This window comes from Myxine glutinosa, chromosome 12 (genome assembly GCF_964187855.1).
Source record: "Myxine glutinosa chromosome 12, kmMyxGlut1.1, whole genome shotgun sequence".
Taxonomy (NCBI): Eukaryota; Metazoa; Chordata; class Myxini; order Myxiniformes; family Myxinidae; genus Myxine; species Myxine glutinosa.
The window spans coordinates 42,109,678-42,130,522 of record NC_136272.1 but is presented as its reverse complement, the minus strand read 5'-3'; the positions used below and the strand labels follow the sequence as shown (position 1 = coordinate 42,130,522).

General features: G+C 41.8%; 1 protein-coding gene across 3 annotated transcripts in view; it reads right to left on the bottom strand.

Moving 5' to 3' along the window:
* Positions 1-20,845, bottom strand: part of LOC137437944 (uncharacterized) — a 102,016-nt gene that overhangs the window by 33,694 nt on the left and 47,477 nt on the right. For all 3 annotated transcript variants that reach the window (XM_068132723.2, XM_068132722.2, XM_068132725.2), the window contains exons 7-10: positions 6,276-6,463; positions 5,688-5,888; positions 4,325-4,451; positions 2,548-2,666 (exon numbers count right to left, since the gene is read on the bottom strand). In XM_068132723.2, coding sequence (XP_067988824.2) covers positions 2,548-2,666; positions 4,325-4,451; positions 5,688-5,888; positions 6,276-6,463 — 635 coding nt within the window. The remainder of the gene's footprint in view (positions 1-2,547; positions 2,667-4,324; positions 4,452-5,687; positions 5,889-6,275; positions 6,464-20,845) is intronic.

Here is a 20,845-nt window from a genome sequence, read left to right as displayed (position 1 = left end):
TTTTTAAGTGATTCTTCACCATTGAGAGATAGGGCAAAAAACTATACATACCACGATATCGTAAAAAGTTGTGGACGGATTCGGATGAAACTTGGTGGACAGGTTGGGTTTGTGACGAGGAAGAATTTATTCTATTTTGGTGAAGATTCAAATGCGGATTCGAATTAGAGAATTTTTTTAGTAATTCTTCACCATTGAGTGATAGGGCTACAACCGATGTATAGCATGATTTCTCAAAAAGTTGTGGAGGGATTCAGATGAAACTTGGTGGGCAGGTTTTGTGTGTGAAAAGGGGAAATCAAGTCAATTTTGGTGAAGATCCGAATACGGGTCAGCCTACGAGAATTTGTTTATTTCTGAGTTACTTATGACCAAACTTATACATATATATATTTCATTAATATTGTTACGAATTTGGGTAGTGATATATGTAGAGCAGAGTAGATCTGAGTAGGTAACATGCTCGACTGTCGCGATAGGGAATCTACCTGTAATAAGTTCTGTGTGTTTAGGTGTTTTGTCGGTCAAGGTGTATAACTGTGAATCTACCAGGAGATTCGTGTGTTAGGTAGTGTAGGGGTTAATGAGTAGAGCCCTTGTACATCTCACCTGGTAGTCAAACCTTTGTCCCTTATGGCACTACAGACCACATAGACATTGGTTAGGATTCCCTTCGTACAACACTAATGATGCCCTTTCCCCCTGACATGACTTAGGAAGAAATCGGGCTAGAACACTGCCACACGGCCGCCACCATTTGCACCTCCCCGAGGCCTATCCACCTCTCATAGCACGTGCTACAACACAAGGAGCAGGAGCGGGAGTGAGAGTGACGCAGTGGGCGTGCCCCTGGACAAGCCGGCGAGTCGGTGGAGGCTCTGATTGGCAGGACAGAGCGCCAATGCTGACGTCATCGGCCGGGGATATTAACGGGGGCCGGACGCCTTTTCGAGCAGTTAGTTGCCGAACGCCATTTGCGCAGTTGAGCAGGAGGACCGAGAGAGTCGAGTTCCATTCCTGAGTCGAGTTGAGTAGTTCAGCAGATGGAGTCTGACTGGTAGTTGAGTGACATTCCTGGCAGTGAGAAGGTTTTTGAGTTCACGGTTCGCAGTTCACAGCTCGAGAGAGTCCCGGTGCGATCCTGAGTTGGCTTGTGAGCAGAGTCCTGGCCCTGGTTGAGTTGGCTGTCGTGTGGAAGATCGCCGTTGAGGTGGTTGGAGCTCGCTCCTTTTTGCTGGGTGGATTCGCGCTAGCCTGCTGTGGGACCTCGTGGTGATCGGTGCTTGGTGCTCGGGGCTTTGGAACTTGGAACGAGGCGTGCCGCGGGACGAAAGGAGCCGCGTGTTGGACAGCGGCTAAAGCCAACGACGAGACAGATAAGCCTGAGCTCCGCGTATACATTTTACACAACAGACGTGTTTCTTTCGTATTTGATCCCTCGTTTTGTTTCTGATATCTGTTGTGTGTGGGATCCAAATTTAGGCTTCTTATTAGAGTTATTATCGTGCTTTTCCTGTCCTTGCTTTTCACAATAAATCCTTGTATTATATTCTTGTACAAATATCTGAACGCAGTTTACCGGGTGGTTGATTTCAATAGATAAGGCTGTGGGGACTTTCGCCGCTTCCCTCCATTCCGCGTGCTTCGGTGTTTTAGATTTTGGAATCCGCCAGAGTTTCCGCCTCGGAGTTAAAGCCTTCGTGAACGGCATCCGCGACCGCCAGTAATTAATTTTGGCGGTTGCACGACATTATATATATAAATTAATATAATATATATATATATACATATATGTGTATATATATATATTCACGGTTTTTTTTTCTATTCGCGGCCGTGTTCCAAGAAATCGCAGTTTCTTTTTCCTATTCGCCGCCATGTTCCGTGAAATTGCTGGGGGGGGGGGGTTTTCCTATTCGCGGCCATGTTCCGCCAAATCGCAGGTTTTTTTCCCAATTTGCAGCAGTGTTCAGCAAAATTGCGGGGTTTTTTTATCTATTCGCGGCTGTGCCCCCGCAAATTCATGGGGTTTTTTTCTTATTCGCAGCCGTGTTCCGCGAATTCGCTGATTTCAGGAGCGCAAAAAAAATAAATCACGAGCCGTTAGCTTCATATACTCTATTTCTAAAACCTTCATGGATTATCGTCGATATTTGTGGGATTTGACTCGCCATTCGAGGATGACTTTGCCTCGCCATTTGCAGATTTTGCCTCTCCATTCGCTGTTTGGTCCTCTCTATTCGCGGATTTTCTTGACTTGGGAAGCTATCCCCCCTTTTTCCATTGAAACCATGCCCCGTTATTCACGGGTTTCACTATTAGCGGATTTTCCAGGAACATATCCCCTGCGATATGTTCCGATGGTACATATGCTTGCAATCACAGAGCTTTCATAAAGTGTCGGCATGGCTAACCCCCGCTGTAGCGGGGAAAAATGGCCTGAAAACGATCATTCATTCATTCATTCATACACAGTGAACAAAAGCATGAACCACCCCATATTCTTATAACCGACAGAAAAATAAAAGCTTTAAAACTCCTCCTCACCTGAAACTCTAAGTTGTGTTTTATTGATCTCACATGACGTGTAGCACATGATGCATCACCAGAAAACTCCTTACAAAGCTTGCAGTAAAATGCCTTAACTGGCATCATAAATTCTGCACCTAATTAAAAAAAAAAAACATTTACAGATTAAAGTGTTCACAAGATCAAATGAAGAAGATAAATCAAAAGCCAGCACGTATACAAAAGCAGAAATAATTGATACAACCAGCAAAATTCACGTTATACAGTCATGGCCAAACATATTGGCACCCTTGCACCTTTTTCAAATAACCCACAATTGTCTCTAAAAATAAGATGAACTTGACAAAAGTATTTGGTCTCGACAATTCTTTATTTGACTGTTAATATTACAGAACCTTTGTTTTTGATTCAGAACTTAATATATCCTTTTAAATCAGAAAATAAAAATAAATGGCGATGCCAAAATTATTGACACCATCGACTTAATATTTGGCAGCACAGCCTTTTGACAAAATAACTGCAGTCAAGCGCTTCCTATAGCCATGAATGAGCTTCCTTCACCTCTCTACTAGCAGTTTGGCCCACTTTTCTTGTTCAAACTGCTCCAGTTCTCCCAGATTTGAAGGGTGCCTTCTCCCAACTGCTGTTTTCAGATCTCCCCACATGTGTTCAATGGGATTTAGATCTGGACACATTGCTAGTCACTTCAGAACAGTCCAGCGTTTTGTCTTGAACCATTCCTGGGTGCTATTTGAAGTGTGTTTGGGCTCATTGTCCTGCTGCAAGACCCATGACCTTTGATGGAGACCCAGCTTTCTGATACTGCATTGAACATTGCACTTCAAAATGCCTTGGTAATCTCCTGATTTCATGATGCCATGCACACATTCAAGGCACACAATGCCAGAGGCAGCACAGCAACCCCAAAACATCACTGAACCTCCTCCATGTTTGACTGTAGGGAAGGTGTTATTTTCTTTGAAGGCTTCATTTTGTTTTCTGTAAACATAGAGATGATGTGCTTTACAAAAAATCTATAATTTGGTCTCATCTGTACACATGACATTCTCCCAGAAGGATTTTGGCTTGTTCAGGTGTTTCTTTTGGCAAACTCCAGTCGGGCTTTCTCAGCAGTGGGGTCCTCCTGGGTCTCTTACCATAGAAACCCCTATCATTGAGTTGGGGACGGATGGTGTGAGTTGAAAATGTCATACATTGTGTCTAAAGGTCAGCTTGAATCTGTTTGGCAGTTGATTGAGATGCTTTCTCCACCATTCGAACAATCCTTCACTGCTATATGCGATCAAGTTTTCTCTTGTGGCCACATCCAGGGAGGTTGGCTCCAATGCCATGAGCCTTAAACTCCTTGATAACATTATGTACAGTGGACACAGGAACATCAAGGTCTCTGGAGATGGACTTGTAGCCTTGAGATTGTCCATGCTTGGCTACAATCTTGTGTCTGACGTCCTCAGACAATTCTCTCGTTTTCCTTATTTTCTCTGACTTCCTCAGACAATGCTCTGGGTTTTTTTCTTTTCTCTGATCTACTCAGATTTAGTAATTTTTTTCAGCTTTTTTTTGTTTTGTTCAACAGCAAACCAAAGAAATACTTATGTGGAGACCAAAATAGTTTTTAATTTCAACAATTTTGTGGAAGAAATGGTGCATTATTTGAAAAAAGTGCAGCGGTGCCAATATTTTCGGCCACGACTGTAACAATACTGTGTGTTATAAACAAAGTGCAATTGTTCTTCACAGATGGATTAAAATCAAAATGTCTTTTTTTGTTCACCTCTTGCTATTTGCCCTTCGTTTAAAATGCCTATTGACAATGCCCGTTTGACATTGCAATTTGGAAATGGAGGCACAACATTGCTCTTCATCATGCTTGTCCATGGGCGCTCAAGGACGTCTTCAAACTAAAGAGCAAAATAGCACACACAAATAATATTAAGACGATGGAAATGCACCAAGCTTGGAGAACATCCGTGATAAATGAAATCACAAAATTGCATGCGCCCAATTTAAATTAAAACTACCGATATGCCCCTGCCCACAATTTTACATCCATATACATTTTTACCTGACAATGCCTCTGGTCTTTGACCTCTTAATGGCATATTCCAATCAGTTAATCTTTGCATCATATATGACTAATACCAAGTATGTTCAAAATCCCATCACTGGTTTACAACTTGGTGTGGCAACATAATTTATATTTAACATGACCTCTGTCCTTTGACATCTAGACCCCAAAATGTAATCAGTTCATGTTTAGATCATTATACATACCTGCACCAAGTTTGATTTACATCCCTTCAGCTGTTTTCAAGTTATCACATTTTTACCTGACATGACCTCTGAGCTTTGACCTTTGACCTCGTGATGGCATAATCCAATGAGTTGGTCGTTGCATCATATATACTTTTACCAAGTTTGTTCAAAATCCCATCACTGGTTCATGAGTTGGTGGGGCAATATAATTTTTTCTGAACATGATGTCTGACCTTTGACCTCGTAACCACAAATTTTAATCCGTTCATTTTTCCCTCATTATATATACCTGCACCAAGTTTGGTAAAATTCCCGTGACTGGTTCATAAGTTAGCTCGGTAAATGAATTTTTTACCTGACAGGACGCCTGAAATTTTCACCTTGACCTCTTCACCCCAAAGTCTAATCAGTTAATCTTTACATTATTATACATACATGTACCAAGTTGGAATTAGATCCACACAGCCGTTGTCAAGTTATATATCTATTAGACTTCAACCTTTGATCTTTGACCTCTTGACCCCAAAATCAAATAAGTTCATCTTTGCATCATAATAAATACTTGTACCAACTTTGCTCAGAATCCTATCACTGGTGCACAAGTTATCGCGGTAACAGGATTTTTACAGAACATGACCTATAACCTTTGGCCTTTGACCTTGTGATCCCAAAATCGAATCAGTTAATCTTTACCTCATTATACATACATGCAACAAGTTTGATGAAGATCACTTCAGCCGTTCTCAAGTTATCGTGGCAACAAAAACCTAACACGGGTGGATGGACAGGCAGACGGACGGACCATCCCAAAAAATAATGCCTCCGGCAACTTCGGCGGTGTTGCAAAAAAGTCTGTTTGTTGGAAAAAAAAAATTATTTACCTGTCGGTGTTTTTTGGTGTGCAGATGAGAAAATAAATCATGGAAGTTAACAAACAAGGAGTTGCAAAGTTTACACCAATGAGTCCCTCCATCAAAGTATTCCCCTTCACTTTTCTCGACTTTCTTTTCGTTCTTTGTCAAAATCCCTTTTTCTTTTGTCTTCTGATCTTCCAAGTCCGTCAAATCAATGGTCATTGGCTTCTACCAAAAAAAGAAGAAAGTAACATCAATTGAAGCAGACAACAAACGTGAACATTTCTCACACTTAATTCATCATCCGAAAACTGCATGCATGTCTGTTCTTGTGTATTAACTATTAGCCAAAGCTGATTGATTAATTTCTGATTCAACAGAAAAATGGGTATGACAAATAAATCTTCAGGAAGACAATTTTGTTTTCTTGATAGCATAATGGTGAAAAGAAAATGCCATGATGAGGCACAACACACTTTCCAATCACCTGTCAAACTTAGAAATTGCTACATTCAAAAATATGCTTCAGTATTGTCATCCCATTCAGTATTGAATATAATCTAGCAAGGTCTCTTAAAGCCAGAACTTCCTCTTCCTCAGACATATAAAACGCACCTTTGCATCTTGGTCCAGTGATAGAACTCCAGTCTTGTCAAGCTCTGTTTGCCTTTGTGCTGCAGCAGCCACCTGTCTGCGAGTCAGAGCTATCTGCTCGGCAACATCCTTCTGCAGAAGGCCCAGTGCCAGCAGTGCAGGATCTTTATGACCATCTTTCTCCTTCCGTTTAATTCTCTCTACCTCACCTGCCGGCATGGAACGCAGCCAAAGTATCACTCTGTCATTTACTCACGAAATGACCGTAGGGATATGCGAACCAGCCTGGCAGCTTGGAGACAGGAAACACTCCGATGCCCATACACAAAAATTAAAAAACGCTCCATCAAGATCTTTGCTACTGTGGAAGTGTAAAATTAATTATTTGCGTACTTAATATGTGAACCGAGTGACTTTCTTGAGCCTCCACCGCTTGCTGCATCACTTTAGTTGTAATTGCTTGATTAAGCTTCATCAATATATACAGTCCAGCATACATTTTGTTTTAAAGTCCACCAGTTATAACTATTTCCGTTTCGTAACTGAGACCTCGCAGAGGAAGAGTCATAAGTCATTGCCTGCAGCTCTTCAGGCAAGGCTCGTGTGCAGGTTTTCATGGCAACCTGCCTGAACGAGTGAATTTCCTTTTCTCGCTTCGCGATTAAATTGGGAAATACCAACGAATAGTTTTCTTTGAATTAAATGTCTGTATAATCAATAAATATACTCTTTATATAACATATATAATCACTATATTCCACAAATAGTTACGTATTTAGATTCCAATATATAATACAAGGTTGAGAAAAAGTTACAAGTTGCAGAAACTTCAAAACTTTATCATAAAGTTTTGCGAAGGTCAAACTACTGGGTGCATGCCCAGGCGCACCTGGCTCGCCATAATTAAGCCTCAAAACCACCTTTGTTTGCCACCACACTTTTCCTTTCATTTTATATTCCTCTGGCATATTTTAACTTTAACGACACATAATCGATATGATGTTAACCTGTACAACAAATCTCTCTTATTCAGTAACATGAATAAGTCTATATTGTAGTTAAGCTTATATTACAAGGTGTTAACAACTGTTAGCATTAGCAGGTTAACATCTGTTAGCAGGTTAACACCTTCCTCCCATTAAGGACAGATAGTTACTTTGCAACCAGAGTCATAAAATACCTTTTCTCCAGGAAAGCAAATTCCACACTTCCTCTCAAAGCCACACAAACTGAAGTTAATGCTCTATTAATTCGATACAACCTGTGTGAATGTGATGAGACAAGATGGTGAAGGTATGAAAGACACTACAAAACACACCTATAATTCTATAAGGATTAAAAGTACTGAAAGCCTAAACTCTCTGTGAACTAACCTCCCCCAAGCTGATTACACAGATGGTTCTTGTCAAGAGCCGAGTTGCTTTCTTTAAAGCCATAAAAGATCGTTTATACTGAAGGATACGACATGGAAGATGTCTTGCACCAACATATAAATCAGACACATGGACATTTAGGCTTGTGTAAGAGATAACGAACTGTCTGATGTGCTTCCCATATGTCAAGGTGTTGAAGAAACGACCTGCCTTACCGTGGATAGACCAAGAGGTGGCGCCAAAGACCACAAAATACTGCTACTTTCACTTAACTTGTTCAACTCTGTGAACTGTCTTATCTCTTCCCCCGGCCACCGATCTATGCTCCTCCCTGTTCCTTACTCCTCCCATCAGCCGCCAGCCCCACTCTCTTTGTTCTCAGCAAGTATAAAAGAAGTTGCCTGGACCAGCGCTACAGGATTTCACTTGCGAACTTTGATGTTGGATTATTGTGTGGGGTTTGCTTTGGACTTTGTTATTTGTTTTCAGTGTGTTCTTTTGGATTTGACAGTTTGCTAAAGGGGTTTCTTTGTTTCTTGACGTATATCTTTCTTGTAACCAAAGTGAGGTCCTCCACGGGAATTAAAAATCTGTCAATCATCTTCTGACAAGTTTGGACATAGGATTCTTGATTAGTTGAGTAGTTCAAGCCTAATTTCCTCCACACAACGATGTTGCAATTTTTATTTGCATGAGACATAGTCTCAGCTTGTTGCACTTCAAATTTAACATGTGCAGTCACGTGAAAAAGTAAGTACACCCCATGTAAAGTTTTGACTTTTTCAAAATATTTCATCATACAGCTATTTGATCTTCATTTCAACAATATTGATAGATAAAGGTGATATAATATAACAAATATCATGAAACATTTACATTTTGTAGTCCATTGTATAATTTAAATAAACATAAATGCAAATTTCGCATGTGGAAAAAGTAAGTACACCCTTGGCTCTAATAGGTGGTATTGCCCCCTTCGGCAGAAACAACCTCAAGTAGGCATTTCTTATAAGTGTCTACCAGTCTCTGACATTGACTGGGAGAAATTTTTACCCACTCCTCCATGCAGAATTCTTTCAGCTGTGCGATGTTTGAGGGGTTTTTCTTGCATGCACAGCCCATTTCAAATCCCCCCACAACATCTCGATGGGATTTAGATCCGGGCTTTGAATTGGCCATTCCAGAACCCTCCATTTCTTTCTTTTCAGACATTCCTTGGTGGATTTACTGGTATGTTTAGGGTCATTGTCATGTTGCAAGGGTCACCTTCGGTTGAGCTTCAACTTTCCGACAGATGGTCTCACATTATCCTCAAGCACGCTCTGGTACAATGAAGAATTCATAGTGGATTCTATGATGGTGAGCTGCCCAGGCCCTGATGCAGAAAAGCTGTCCCAAACCATAATATTTCCACCACCATGCTTTACAGTTGGTATCAGGTTCTTCTGGTCAAATGCTGTCTTTGGTTTTCGCCAAACATGTCTTCTGGTACTGTGGCCAAATAGCTCTACCTTTCACTCATCTGTCCAGAGCACATTGTTCCAGAAGTGCTGGTCTTTGCCTCGGTGTTCATTGGCAAACTTTAGTCTTGCCCTGATGTTCTTTCTGGACAGCAAAGGTTTCCTCCTGGCACACCTCCCATGTAGATCAAATTTGTGCAGCCGCTTTCTAATGGTAGACTCGTGCACTTTGACATCAACAGTGGCAAGAGCTACCTGTAGGTCCTGTGATGACATTCTGGGGTTCTTATAGACTTCTTTCAGCATCTTGCGGTCTGCTCTCGGGCTGAACTTGCAGAGGCGGCCTGGCCTGAACAAGTTGGCAGTTGTTTGTAATCTTCTCCACTTGTAGATGATTTTCCGGACAGTCGAATGATTGATTTCAAAGTTTGGAGATCTTTTTAAATCCCTTCCCAGACTCGTAGGCATCTATAACCTTCTTTCTGAAGACCTCAGAGAGCTCTTTTGATCTAGGCATGGTGACCCGCACACTTCAACAACAAAGAGCAAACCAAACGAAATGTCTGAGGTTTAAATAAGACAGGTTCCTCCAGGATCCTCTCTAACGATGTTCTAATCATTTGCACCTGAGCTGGTGCACCTGATTTTAATTTTAGGTATTTGAAGTCGTGATAAATGCAGGGGTGTACTTACTTTTTCCACATGCGAAATTTGCATTTATGTTTATTTAAATTATACAATGGACTACAAAATGTAAATGTTTCATGATATTTGTTATATTATATCACCTTTATCTCTCAATATTGTTGAAATGAAGATCAAATAGCTGAATGTTGAAATATGTTGAAAAAGTCAAAACTTTACATGGGGTGTACTTACTTTTTCACATGAATGTATATATATTGTTGCACAACTCCAGTTAACACCAGAGTCGCGGATGGCCTAAACGGTCTTATTGAAGGCAATGACCAAACACGGATTTTACTTTGGCTGCGCGGGAGGGAGAAGGAAAATGGAAGGCTGCGGCAAAGCTTACCTGGAGCGCGTCGACTGTAGCTCCGGTCCTGCAGGAGATTAACTCAAGCGGGCACAGGTTTAACAGGGGATGCAAAATAATACAAGGGTTTATTGTAACAAGCGTTACGCGTAGTTCCCCCGTCGGGGAAGTGATGTGAGTTGACAAAGTGGAACACGCAGAAAACATGCTATGATATGATATTTCGCTCACAATGGTCAGACATACATGGAGGCGGCCATCTTGGATTTTGACGTGGTGACCCAATTTTCAATAGCGTTCTTCCTTATGCCTAGATACACCCACACACCAGAAGGTACTTCGCTTATTTTTCAAGATATTCTTCTCACAAGATTCAGACATACATGGCGGCGGCCATCTTGGATTTTGACGTGGCGACCCAATTTTAAACAGCTTTCTTCCGTGTGCCTAGATACACCCACACACCAGATTAGAAGTTGGTACTTCGCTTATTTTTCGAGATATTTCTCTCACAAGGTTCAGACATATATATGGTGGTGGCCATCTTGGATTTTGACGTGGTGACCCAATTTTCAAGAGCGTTCTTCCTTCTGGCGAGATACAGCCACACACCAAATTAGAAGTTGGTACTTCGCTTATTTTTCAAGATATTCATCTCACAAGGTTCAGACATACATGGCGGTGGCCATCTTGGATTTTGACATGGCGACCCAATTTTCAATAGCGTTCTTCCTTATGCCTAGATACACCCACACACCAGATTAGGAGTTGGTACTTCGCTTATTTTTCAAGATATTTCACTCACAAGGTTCAGACATATATATGGTGGCGGCCATCTTGGATTTTGACGTGGCGACCCAATTTTCAATAGCCTTCTTCCTTATGGCGAGATACACCCACACACCAAATTAGAAGTTGGTACTTCGCTTATTTTTCAAGATATTCATCTCACAAGGTTCGGACATACATCGCGGCGGCCATCTTGGATTTTGACATGGCGACCCAATTTTCAATAGCGTTCTTCCTTTTGCCTAGATACACCCACACACCAAATTAGAAGTTGGTACTACGCTTGTTTTTCAAGATATTCATCTCACAAGGTTCAGACATATATATGGTGGCGGCCATCTTGGATTTTGACGTGGCGACCCAATTTTCAATAGCCTTCTTCCTTATGGCGAGATACACCCACACACCAGATTAGACGTTGGTACTTCGCTTATTGTTCGAGATATTTCGCTCATAAGTTTCAGGAATATATATGGTGGCGGCCATCTTGGATTTTGACGTGGCGCCCCAATTTTCAATAGCGTTCGTCCTTATGCCGAGATACACCCACACACCAGATTAGACGTTAGGACTTCGCTTATTTTTCAAGATATTCATCTCACAAGGTTCAGACATACATGCCGGCGGCCATCTTGGATTTTGACGTGGCGACCCAATTTTCAATAGCGTTCTTCCTTATGCCTAGATACACCCACACACCAAATTAGAAGTTGGTACTACGCTTGTTTTTCAAGATATTCATCTCACAAGGTTCAGAGATACATGGCGGCGGCCATCTTAGATTTTGACGTGGCGACCCAATTTTCAATAGCGTTCTTCCTTATGCCTAGATACACCCACACACCAAATTAGAAGTTGGTACTTCGCTTATTTTTCAAGATATGCAGGTTACAAGGTTCAGACATACATGGCATCAGACATACATGGCGGCGGCCATCTTGGATTTTGACGTGGCGACCCAACTTTAAACAGCGTTCTTGCTTGTGCCTAGATACACCCACACACCCAATTAGAAGTTGGTACTTCGCTTATTTTTCAAGATATTTCGCTCACAAGGTTCAGACATATATATGGTGGCGGCCATCTTGGATTTTGACGTGGCTACCCAATTTTCAATCGCATTCTTCATAATGCCGAGATACACCCACACACCAAATTAGAAGTTGGTACTTTGCTTATTTTTCAAGATATTCATCTCACAAGTTTCAGACATAAATGGCGGCGGCCATCTTGGCTTTTGACGTGGCGGCCTGATTTTAAACAGCGTTCTTCCTTGTGCCTAGATACACCCACACACCAGATTAGACGTCGGTACTTCGCTTATTTTTCGAGATATTTCGTTCACAAGTTTCAGACATATATATGGTGGCGGCCATCTTGGACTTTGACGTGGCGACACAATTTTCAATAGCGTTCGTCCTTATGCCGAGATACACCCACACACCAAATTAGAAGTTGGTACTTCGCTTATTTTTCAAGATATTCATCTCACAAGGTTCAGACATACATGGCATCAGACATACATGGCGGCGGCCATCTTGGATTTTGACGTGGGTTGCACCCACACACCAAATTCGAATGCGGTCCTTCGCTTACGCACGCATGCATGCACGCCCGCAAGCACGCACACACGCCCGCCCGCACGGACGGACACACGGACGGAGGGGAAAGCCATAGTCCCCCTTTCGCTCCGCTGAGCGACGGGGGACAATAAGAACCGGGACAGGAAAATGTGACGACAAACCTAAGTCCTAATTTGGGAGACCACACACACAGATATCAAATACAATACGAGGGAAAATGAATACGAAAGAAAATAATTGTCTCGTCATGTAAAGTGTAACCGCAGAGTTCGGGCTTATCTGGTCTTTGTCGTCTTGTCTTTGGCCGCCGTCCAACACGGCTCCGTTCGGCCCCGATGTACCCACGAGGCCTCGCTCCAAGCTCCACAAGCGCCGCGAAGGCCCGAGCCAGCGCCCACTCCGTTCGCACACGACGAGGTCCCTCGCTCCAAACTCCAAAGCACCGAGCACCACTCGAGACTGCCAGGGCACGAGCATAGATGTCCAAACACCAAGAGAGCAACTCAACTACTCGCCCATTCAGGCCGTGAACGGCGAACCAACTGCTCTGAACCAACAACTCTTTCAGACTCAAGTTCACACCGGGACTGCCAAGGCCAGGAATCTCCCAGGAATCTCTGCGCAACCCACTCACTCGAACCAAAGTCCTGCCGCGTCTCAAACCAACTGCCCAAAATGGCGTTCAGCGCCCGTTAATATCACCTTTTTCGTGACGTCAGCCTTGGCGCGCTGCCAACAAATCAGTCTCCTCCACCGACTCGCCGGCTCGCACAGGTGCACGCCCACTGCGTCACTTCCACTCCCTGCTCCTGGTGTCATAGCGCATGCTATTCGAGGTGGATAGGCCTGTCGGAGGTGTACATGGCGGTGGCCATGCGGTGGTGTCCTGGCCTGGTTTCTTCCTAAGTCATGTCAGGGGGGAAGGCGTTATTTAGTGTTGCACTCAGGACTTGTCGGAATGTCTATGTGGTGTGCAGTGCCAAAAGGGACAAAGGTTTGGCTAACCAGGTGAGGACACACAGGGGCGCTACTCTTTAATCCCTGCACTACTTAACACACGAACCTCCTGGTAGGTTCACAAGTATACCCCTTACCGACAAAACGCCTACACATTAACTTATTACAGGTAGTTTTCCTTACCGCGACACCTCGAAGCATGTTACATACTCAGGTCTATCTGCTCTACATATCACTACCCCGCCAGACATAACAACATATGTCTTGTCTTGTCTTGTGTTGTCACTGAACTACTCCCTCACACTTTTGTGAAATCATACCAAACTTCTGGTATGCACCTATCTCTCCCGTCGGTATGTCCTCAGGGTATTTTTAGAAAAAAATTCCAATTTTTTAATTATTTTTTGGGGGAATTTTTTTGGGGAATTTTTTTTTCCCGAACTGCAATTGTTTATAAAATGTGATATCACATATATTACAAATACATTTGTGCATTATGATTGCTGGAATTATAATTGGTGTAAACCATGACAAAACAGCAACTCAGGTACAGTCATTTATCTATATATCTACATATCTGGGCAGTGTCTGTTGTCACTGAACTACTCCCTGAAACTTTTGTTTCCGTGGTTGTGGTGTTTTTAATAACGTGGTGGTGGTTTTGAATCACATGATGGTGAGGTATTTTGATTTATGTGGTGGGGAGGTGTTTTTAAATCACGTGGCTGTGAGGTGTTTTTAATTTCGTGTTTCGTGGCTGTGAGGTGTTTTTTTAATTTCGTAGCTGTGAGGTGTTTTTTTTAATTTTGTGGCTGTGAGGTGTTTTTAATTTTGTGGCTGTGAGGTGTTTTTAATTTTGTGGGTGTGAGGTGTTTTTAATTTTGTGGCTGTGAGGTGTTTTTAATTTCGTGGCTGTGAGGTGTTTTTAATTTCGTGGCTGTGAGGTGTTTTTAATTTCGTGGCTGTGAGGTGTTTTTAATTTCGTGGCTGTGAGGTGTTTTTAATTTCGTGGCGGAGGTTTTTTTTAATTTCGTGGCGGTGAGGTGTTTTTAATTTTGTGGCTGTGAGGTGTTTTTAATTTTGTGGCTGTGAGGTGTTTTTAATTTCGTGGCTGTGAGGTGTTTTTAATTTCGTGGCTGTGAGGTGTTTTTAATTTCATGTTTCATGGGTGTGAGGTGTTTTTAATTTCATGTTTCGTGGCTGTGAGGTGTTTTTAATTTCGTGGCTGTGAGGTGTTTTTAATTTCGTGGCTGTGAGGTGTTTTTAATTTCGTGGCTGTGAGGTGTTTTTAATTTCGTGGCTGTGAGGTGTTTTTAATGTCGTGGCGGTGAGGTTTTTTTTAAATTTCGTGGCTGTGGGGTGTTTTTAATTTTGTGGCTGTGAGGTGTTTTTAATTATGTGGCTGTGAGGTGTTTTTAATTATGTGGCTGTGAGGTGTTTTTAATTTCGTGGCTGTGAGGTGTTTTTAATTTTGTGGCTGTGAGGTGTTTTTAATTTCGTGGCTGTGAGGTGTTTTTAATTTCGTGGCTGTGAGGTGTTTTTAATTTCGTGGCTGTGAGGTGTTTTTAATTTCGTGGCTGTGAGGTGTTTTTAATTTCGTGTTTCGTGGGTGTGAGGTGTTTTTAATTTCATGTTTCGTGGCTGTGAGGTGTTTTTAATTTTGTGGCTGTGAGGTGTTTTCAATTTCGTGGCTGTGAGGGGTTTTCAATTTCGTGGCTGTGAGGTGTTTTTATTATGTGTTTTATGGCTGTAAGGTGTTTTCAATGTTGTGGTGGTGAGGTGTTTTTATTACGTGTTTTATGGCTGTAAGGTGTTTTCAATGTTGTGGTGGTGAGGTGTTTTTATTACGTGTTTTATGGCTGTGAGGTGTTTTGAATTTCGTGGTGGTGAGGTGTTTTTAATTTCATGGTGGTGAGGTGTTTTTATTTTCGTGGCTGTGGGGTGTTTTTATTACGTGTTTTATGGCTGTGAGGTGTTTTCAATTTTGTGGTGGTGAGGTGTTTTCAATTTCGTGGAGTTGTGAGGTGTTTTAAAATACTTGGTGGTGAGGTGTTTTAATTATGTGGTGGTGGGGTGTTTTTAATTTAGTGGCTGAGGTGATTTTAATTTTGTGGCTGTGAGGTGTTTTTAATTTTGTGGCTGTGAGGTGTTTTTAATTTTGTGGGTGTGAGGTGTTTTTAATTTTGTGGCTGTGAGGTGTTTTTAATTTCGTGGCTGTGGGGTGTTTTCAATTTCGTGGCTGTGAGGTGTTTTTAATTTCGTGGGTGTGAGGTGTTTTTAATTTTGTGGGTGTGAGGTGTTTTTAATTTTGTGGCTGTGAGGTGTTCTTAATTTTGTGGCTGTGAGGTGTTTTTAATTTCGTGGCTGTGAGGTGTTTTCAATTTTGTGGTGGTGAGGTGTTTTCAATTTCGTGGAGTTGTGAGGTGTTTTAAAATACTTGGTGGTGAGGTGTTTTAATTATGTGGTGGTGGGGTGTTTTTAATTTAGTGGCTAAGGTGATTTTAATTTTGTGGCTGTGAGGTGTTTTTAATTTTGTGGCTGTGAGGTGTTTTTAATTTTGTGGCTGTGAGGTGTTTTTAATTTTGTGGGTGTGAGGTGTTTTTAATTTTGTGGGTGTGAGGTGTTTTTAATTTTGTGGCTGTGAGGTGTTCTTAATTTTGTGGCTGTGAGGTGTTTTTAATTTCGTGGCTGTGAGGTGTTTTTAATTTCGTGGCTGTGAGGTGTTTTTTAATTTCGTGTTTCGTGGGTGTGAGGTGTTTTTAATTTCTTGTTTCGTGGCTGTGAGGTGTTTTTAATTTTGTGGCTGTGAGGTGTTTTCAATTTCGTGGCTGTGAGGTGTTTTCAATTTCGTGGCTGTGAGGTGTTTTTATTATGTGTTTTATGGCTGTAAGGTGTTTTCAATGTTGTGGTGGTGAGGTGTTTTTATTACGTGTTTTATGGCTGTAAGGTGTTTTCAATGTTGTGGTGGTGAGGTGTTTTTATTACGTGTTTTATGGCTGTGAGGTGTTTTCAATTTCGTGGTGGTGAGGCGTTTTGAATTTTGTGGCTGTGAGGTGTTTTTATTACATGTTTTATGGCTGTGAGGTGTTTTTAATTTCGTGGCTGTGGGGTGTTTTTAATTTCATGGTGGTGAGGTGTTTTTATTTTCGTGGCTGTGGGGTGTTTTTATGACGTGTTTTATGGCTGTGAGGTGTTTTCAATTTTGTGGTGGTGAGGTGTTTTCAATTTCGTGGAGTTGTGAGGTGTTTTAAAATACTTGGTGGTGAGGTGTTTTAATTATGTGGTGGTGGGGCGTTTTTAATTTAGTGGCTGAGGTGATTTTAATTTTGTGGCTGTGAGGTGTTTTTAATTTTGTGGCTGTGAGGTGTTTTTAATTTTGTGGCTGTGAGGTGTTTTTTTGTGGGTGTGAGGTGTTTTTAATTTTGTGGGTGTGAGGTGTTTTTAATTTTGTGGCTGTGAGGTGTTCTTAATTTTGTGGCTGTGAGGTGTTTTTAATTTTGTGGCTGTGAGGTGTTTTTAATTTTGTGGCTGTGAGGTGTTTTTTATTTCGTGTTTCGTGGCTGTGAGGTGTTTTTAATTACGTGCTTCGTGGCTGTGAGGTGTTTTTAATTTTGTGGCTGTGAAATGTTTTTATTACGTGTTTTATGGCTGTAAGGTGTTTTCAATTTTGTGGTGGTGAGGTGTTTTTATTACATGTTTTATGGCTGTGAGGTGTTTTCAATTTCGTGGTGGTGAGGTGTTTTTAATTTCGTGGCTGTGAGGTGTTTTTATTACGTGTTTTATGGCTGTGAGGTGTTTTTAATTTCGTGGTGGTGAGGTGTTTTTAATTTCGTGGCTGTGAGGTGTTTTTATTACGTGTTTTATGGCTGTGAGGTGTTTTGAATTTCATGGTGGTGAGGTGTTTCTAATTTCGTGGCTGTGAGGTGTTTTTATTACGTGTTTTATGGCTGTGAGGTGTTTTTAATTTCGTGGTGGTGAGGTTTTTAATTTCGTGGCTGAGGTGTTTTTAATTTCATGGTGGTGAGGTGTTTTTATTTTCGTGGCTGTGAGGTGTTTTTATTACGTGTTTTATGGCTTTTAGGTATTTTCAATTTTGTGGTGGTGAGGTGTTTTCAATTTCGTGGTGGTGAGGTGTTTTAAAATCCTTGGTTTGGTAGTGAGGAGTTTTAAATTATGTGGTGGTGAGGTGTTTTTAATTTCGTGGCTGAGGTGATTTTAATTTTGTGGCTGTGAGGTGTTTTTAATTTTGTGGCTGAGGTGATTTTAATTTTGTGGGTGTGAGGTGTTTTTAATTTTGTGGGTGTGAGGTGTTTTTAATTTCGTGGCTGTGAGGTGTTTTTAATTTCGTGGCTGTGAGGTGTTTTTAATTTTGTGGCTGTGAGGTGTTTTTAATTTTGTGGCTGTGAGGTGTTTTTAATTTTGTGGCTGTGAGGTGTTTTTAATTTCGTGTTTCGTGGCTGTGAGGTGTTTTTAATTCCGTGCTTCGTGGGTGTGAGGTGTTTTTAATTTTGTGGCTGTGAAATGTTTTTATTACGTGTTTTATGGCTGTAAGGTGTTTTCAATTTTGTGGTGGTGAGGTGTTTTTAATACGTGTTTTATGGCTGTGAGGTGTTTTCAATTTCGTGGTGGTGAGGTGTTTTTATTACGTGTTTTATGGCTGTGAGGTGTTTTAAATTTTGTGGTGGTGAGGTGTTTTTAATACGTGTTTTATGGCTGTGAGGTGTTTTCAATTTTGTGGTGGTGAGGTGTTTTTAATACGTGTTTTATGGCTGTGAGGTGTTTTAAATTTCGTGGCTGTGATGTGTTTTTAATTTCGTGGTGGTGAGGTGTTTTTATTTTTGTGGCTGTGAGGTGTTTTTATTGCGTGTTTTATGGCTGTGAGGTGTTTTCAATTTCGTGGTGGTGAGGTGTTTTAAAATACTTGGTGGTGAGGTGTTTTAAATTATGTGGTGGTGAGGTGTTTTAAATTATGTGGTGTTGAGGTGTTTTTAATTTCGTGGCTGAGGTGTTTTTAATTTTGTGGCTGTGAGGTGTTTTTAATTTTGTGGGTGTGAGGTGTTTTTAATTTTGTGGGTGTGAGGTGTTTTTAATTTTGTGGCTGTGAGGTGTTTTTAATTTCGTGGCTGTGAGGTGTTTTTAATTTCGTGGCTGTGAGGTGTTTTTAATTTCGTGTTTCGTGGCTGTGAGGTGTTTTTAATTATGCGTTTCGTGGCTGTGAGGTGTTTTAAATTTCGTGGCTGTGAGGTGTTTTAAATTTCGTGGCTGTGAGGTGTTTTAAATTTCGTGGCTGTGGTGTTTTTATTACGTGTTTTATGGCTGTGAGGTGTTTTCAATTTCGTGGTGGTGAGGTGTTTTTAATTTCGTGGCTGTGAGGTGTTTTTATTCCGTGGTGGTGAGGTGTTTTTAATTTTGAGGCTGTGAGGTGTTTTTATTACGTGCTTTATGGCTGTGAGGTGTTTTCAATTTCGTGGGGGTGAGGTGTTTTCAATTTCGTGGTGGTGAGGTGTTTTAAAATACTTGGTGGTGAGGTGTTTTAAAATACTTGGTGGTGAGGTGTTTTAAATTATGTGGTGGTGAGGTTTTAAATTATGTGGTGGTGAGGTGTAATCGTCCCAAACTTCCAGTCTGCACCTACCCCTCCCGTATGTATGTGCTGAGGGGTTCTTTTTTTAATTGTTGTTTTTTTTTCAACTTAAATCTTCAACCTAAATTGCTTATAAAAATGTAATATCACAAACACGACAAATAAATTCGTGCAAAATAATTGTTTGCATTATGATTGGTGTAAATCATGACAACACAACAACTCAGGTACAGTCATTATCCTCAGCTAAAATAAGCCCACTCCTTAGTAACGACACGTTGTGAGGCGAGCGCAGCGAGCCGAGCCAAGTTCGTATATATATATGTGGAGCTCAATACATGGAGCTGGATGAAATTTAAGCCAAAAAAGAGCAGGTGTCTTTCAATGAGGAAAGGTAAAAGTAAAAGCTTTATTTTGTTGTGGCTGGGGATAGAATCCCAACATTGAATGAACAGCCAGTTAAGAGTCCTCCGGGAAGATGGTATGCACAACCGTTAATAGATAGGCATTGAGGAATCCAGGTCCAGAGGCAACTGGTGAAAGGGCTGTCTACAATTGATGGTTGTAGCTTGCCAGGGTTGTAAGATATGATGCTATCAATTTGGGTTGTTGCCTCGTGTCTTATGGCCTCTACAAATATATAAGATTGCTCTGACAAGAGTGGAGAGGATGGAGAAGACCGTCAATTCATACATTCAGAAATGGTTGGGTTTGCCAAAAATGTAAGCTGGTCTGATTTTATACAGCAGAGGTAAAAAGATAAAGCCGCCATTTAGGTCACTAGCTGAAGAATACAAGATTGGGAAAGCCAGATTCCAAATGATGCTTTAGATTCAAAATATCCAGTGATCAGTGAACTGGAGCCAAATATACGAAGACAAACTCCGCAACAAACATAAAGACCTACCATATGACCAGAGATTTTGAGAAGGTCTTTTGTAGATTTTGAGAAGCATATAAACAAATTTTGAGGACATTTATACACTACTAGCTGAGGTACCCGGCTTCGCTTGGGTTGAATAAGAATAATACAAATATATGATGAAAAGAACATGTATATTTTAGAGCAATATCACAGTACATTTCCTACATGACGTTTTGTCAATTTTCAATTTCTCAAAACCTCTTGGTATACAACATTTCTGGTTTTCTTACTTGGTGCCAAGACATAAAGATTGCTTGGTTTTCCAACCCTCGAGCAGCCCACGTACAGCTGGCCATGGGAAGTAGACGGCATTGCCGGGCGGGGGAATGGAGGGGAGGACGCAGGGGAGGGGAGGGGAACGGGGGGGGGGAGGGGAGGAGAGGGTGGGGAGGGGAGAAGAGGGGGGGAGGGGAGAAGATGGGGGGAGGGGAGAAGAGGAGGGAGGGGGAGGAGGAGAGGGGAGAAGAGGAGGGAGGAGGAGAGGGGAGGGGGGAGGGGGGGAGGTGAGGGGGAGTGGTGGGGGGAGGGGGAGGGGGAGGTGGAGAGGGTAGGTGAGGGGGAGGGGGGAGGGGAGAGGGAGGGGAGGGGGAGGGGGGAGGGGAGGTGAGGGGGGAGGGGAGGGGAGGGGGAGTGGAGGGGGAGGGGGAGGGGGGAACGGCGAGCTTGGCAAGCGATAGCAGGCTTTTTACTTTTATTTTTACCTCAATGAGGGCGATATATATAGTCCGTGCTTGGAGCCTTCAAGTTCAACATAAAGTTTTTTTTATGAAAAATAATGCAGATGTATAACAATCCACCAATGCAAGTTCAGAAATGAATGCAGATCCTTTACTTTGCGATACAAACGCAATTCCCACCATTTCCACTCACGATCGAGGCCTCCACAGTGACCGCGCCTCTTCTTCCTCCTACAACTTCGTCTC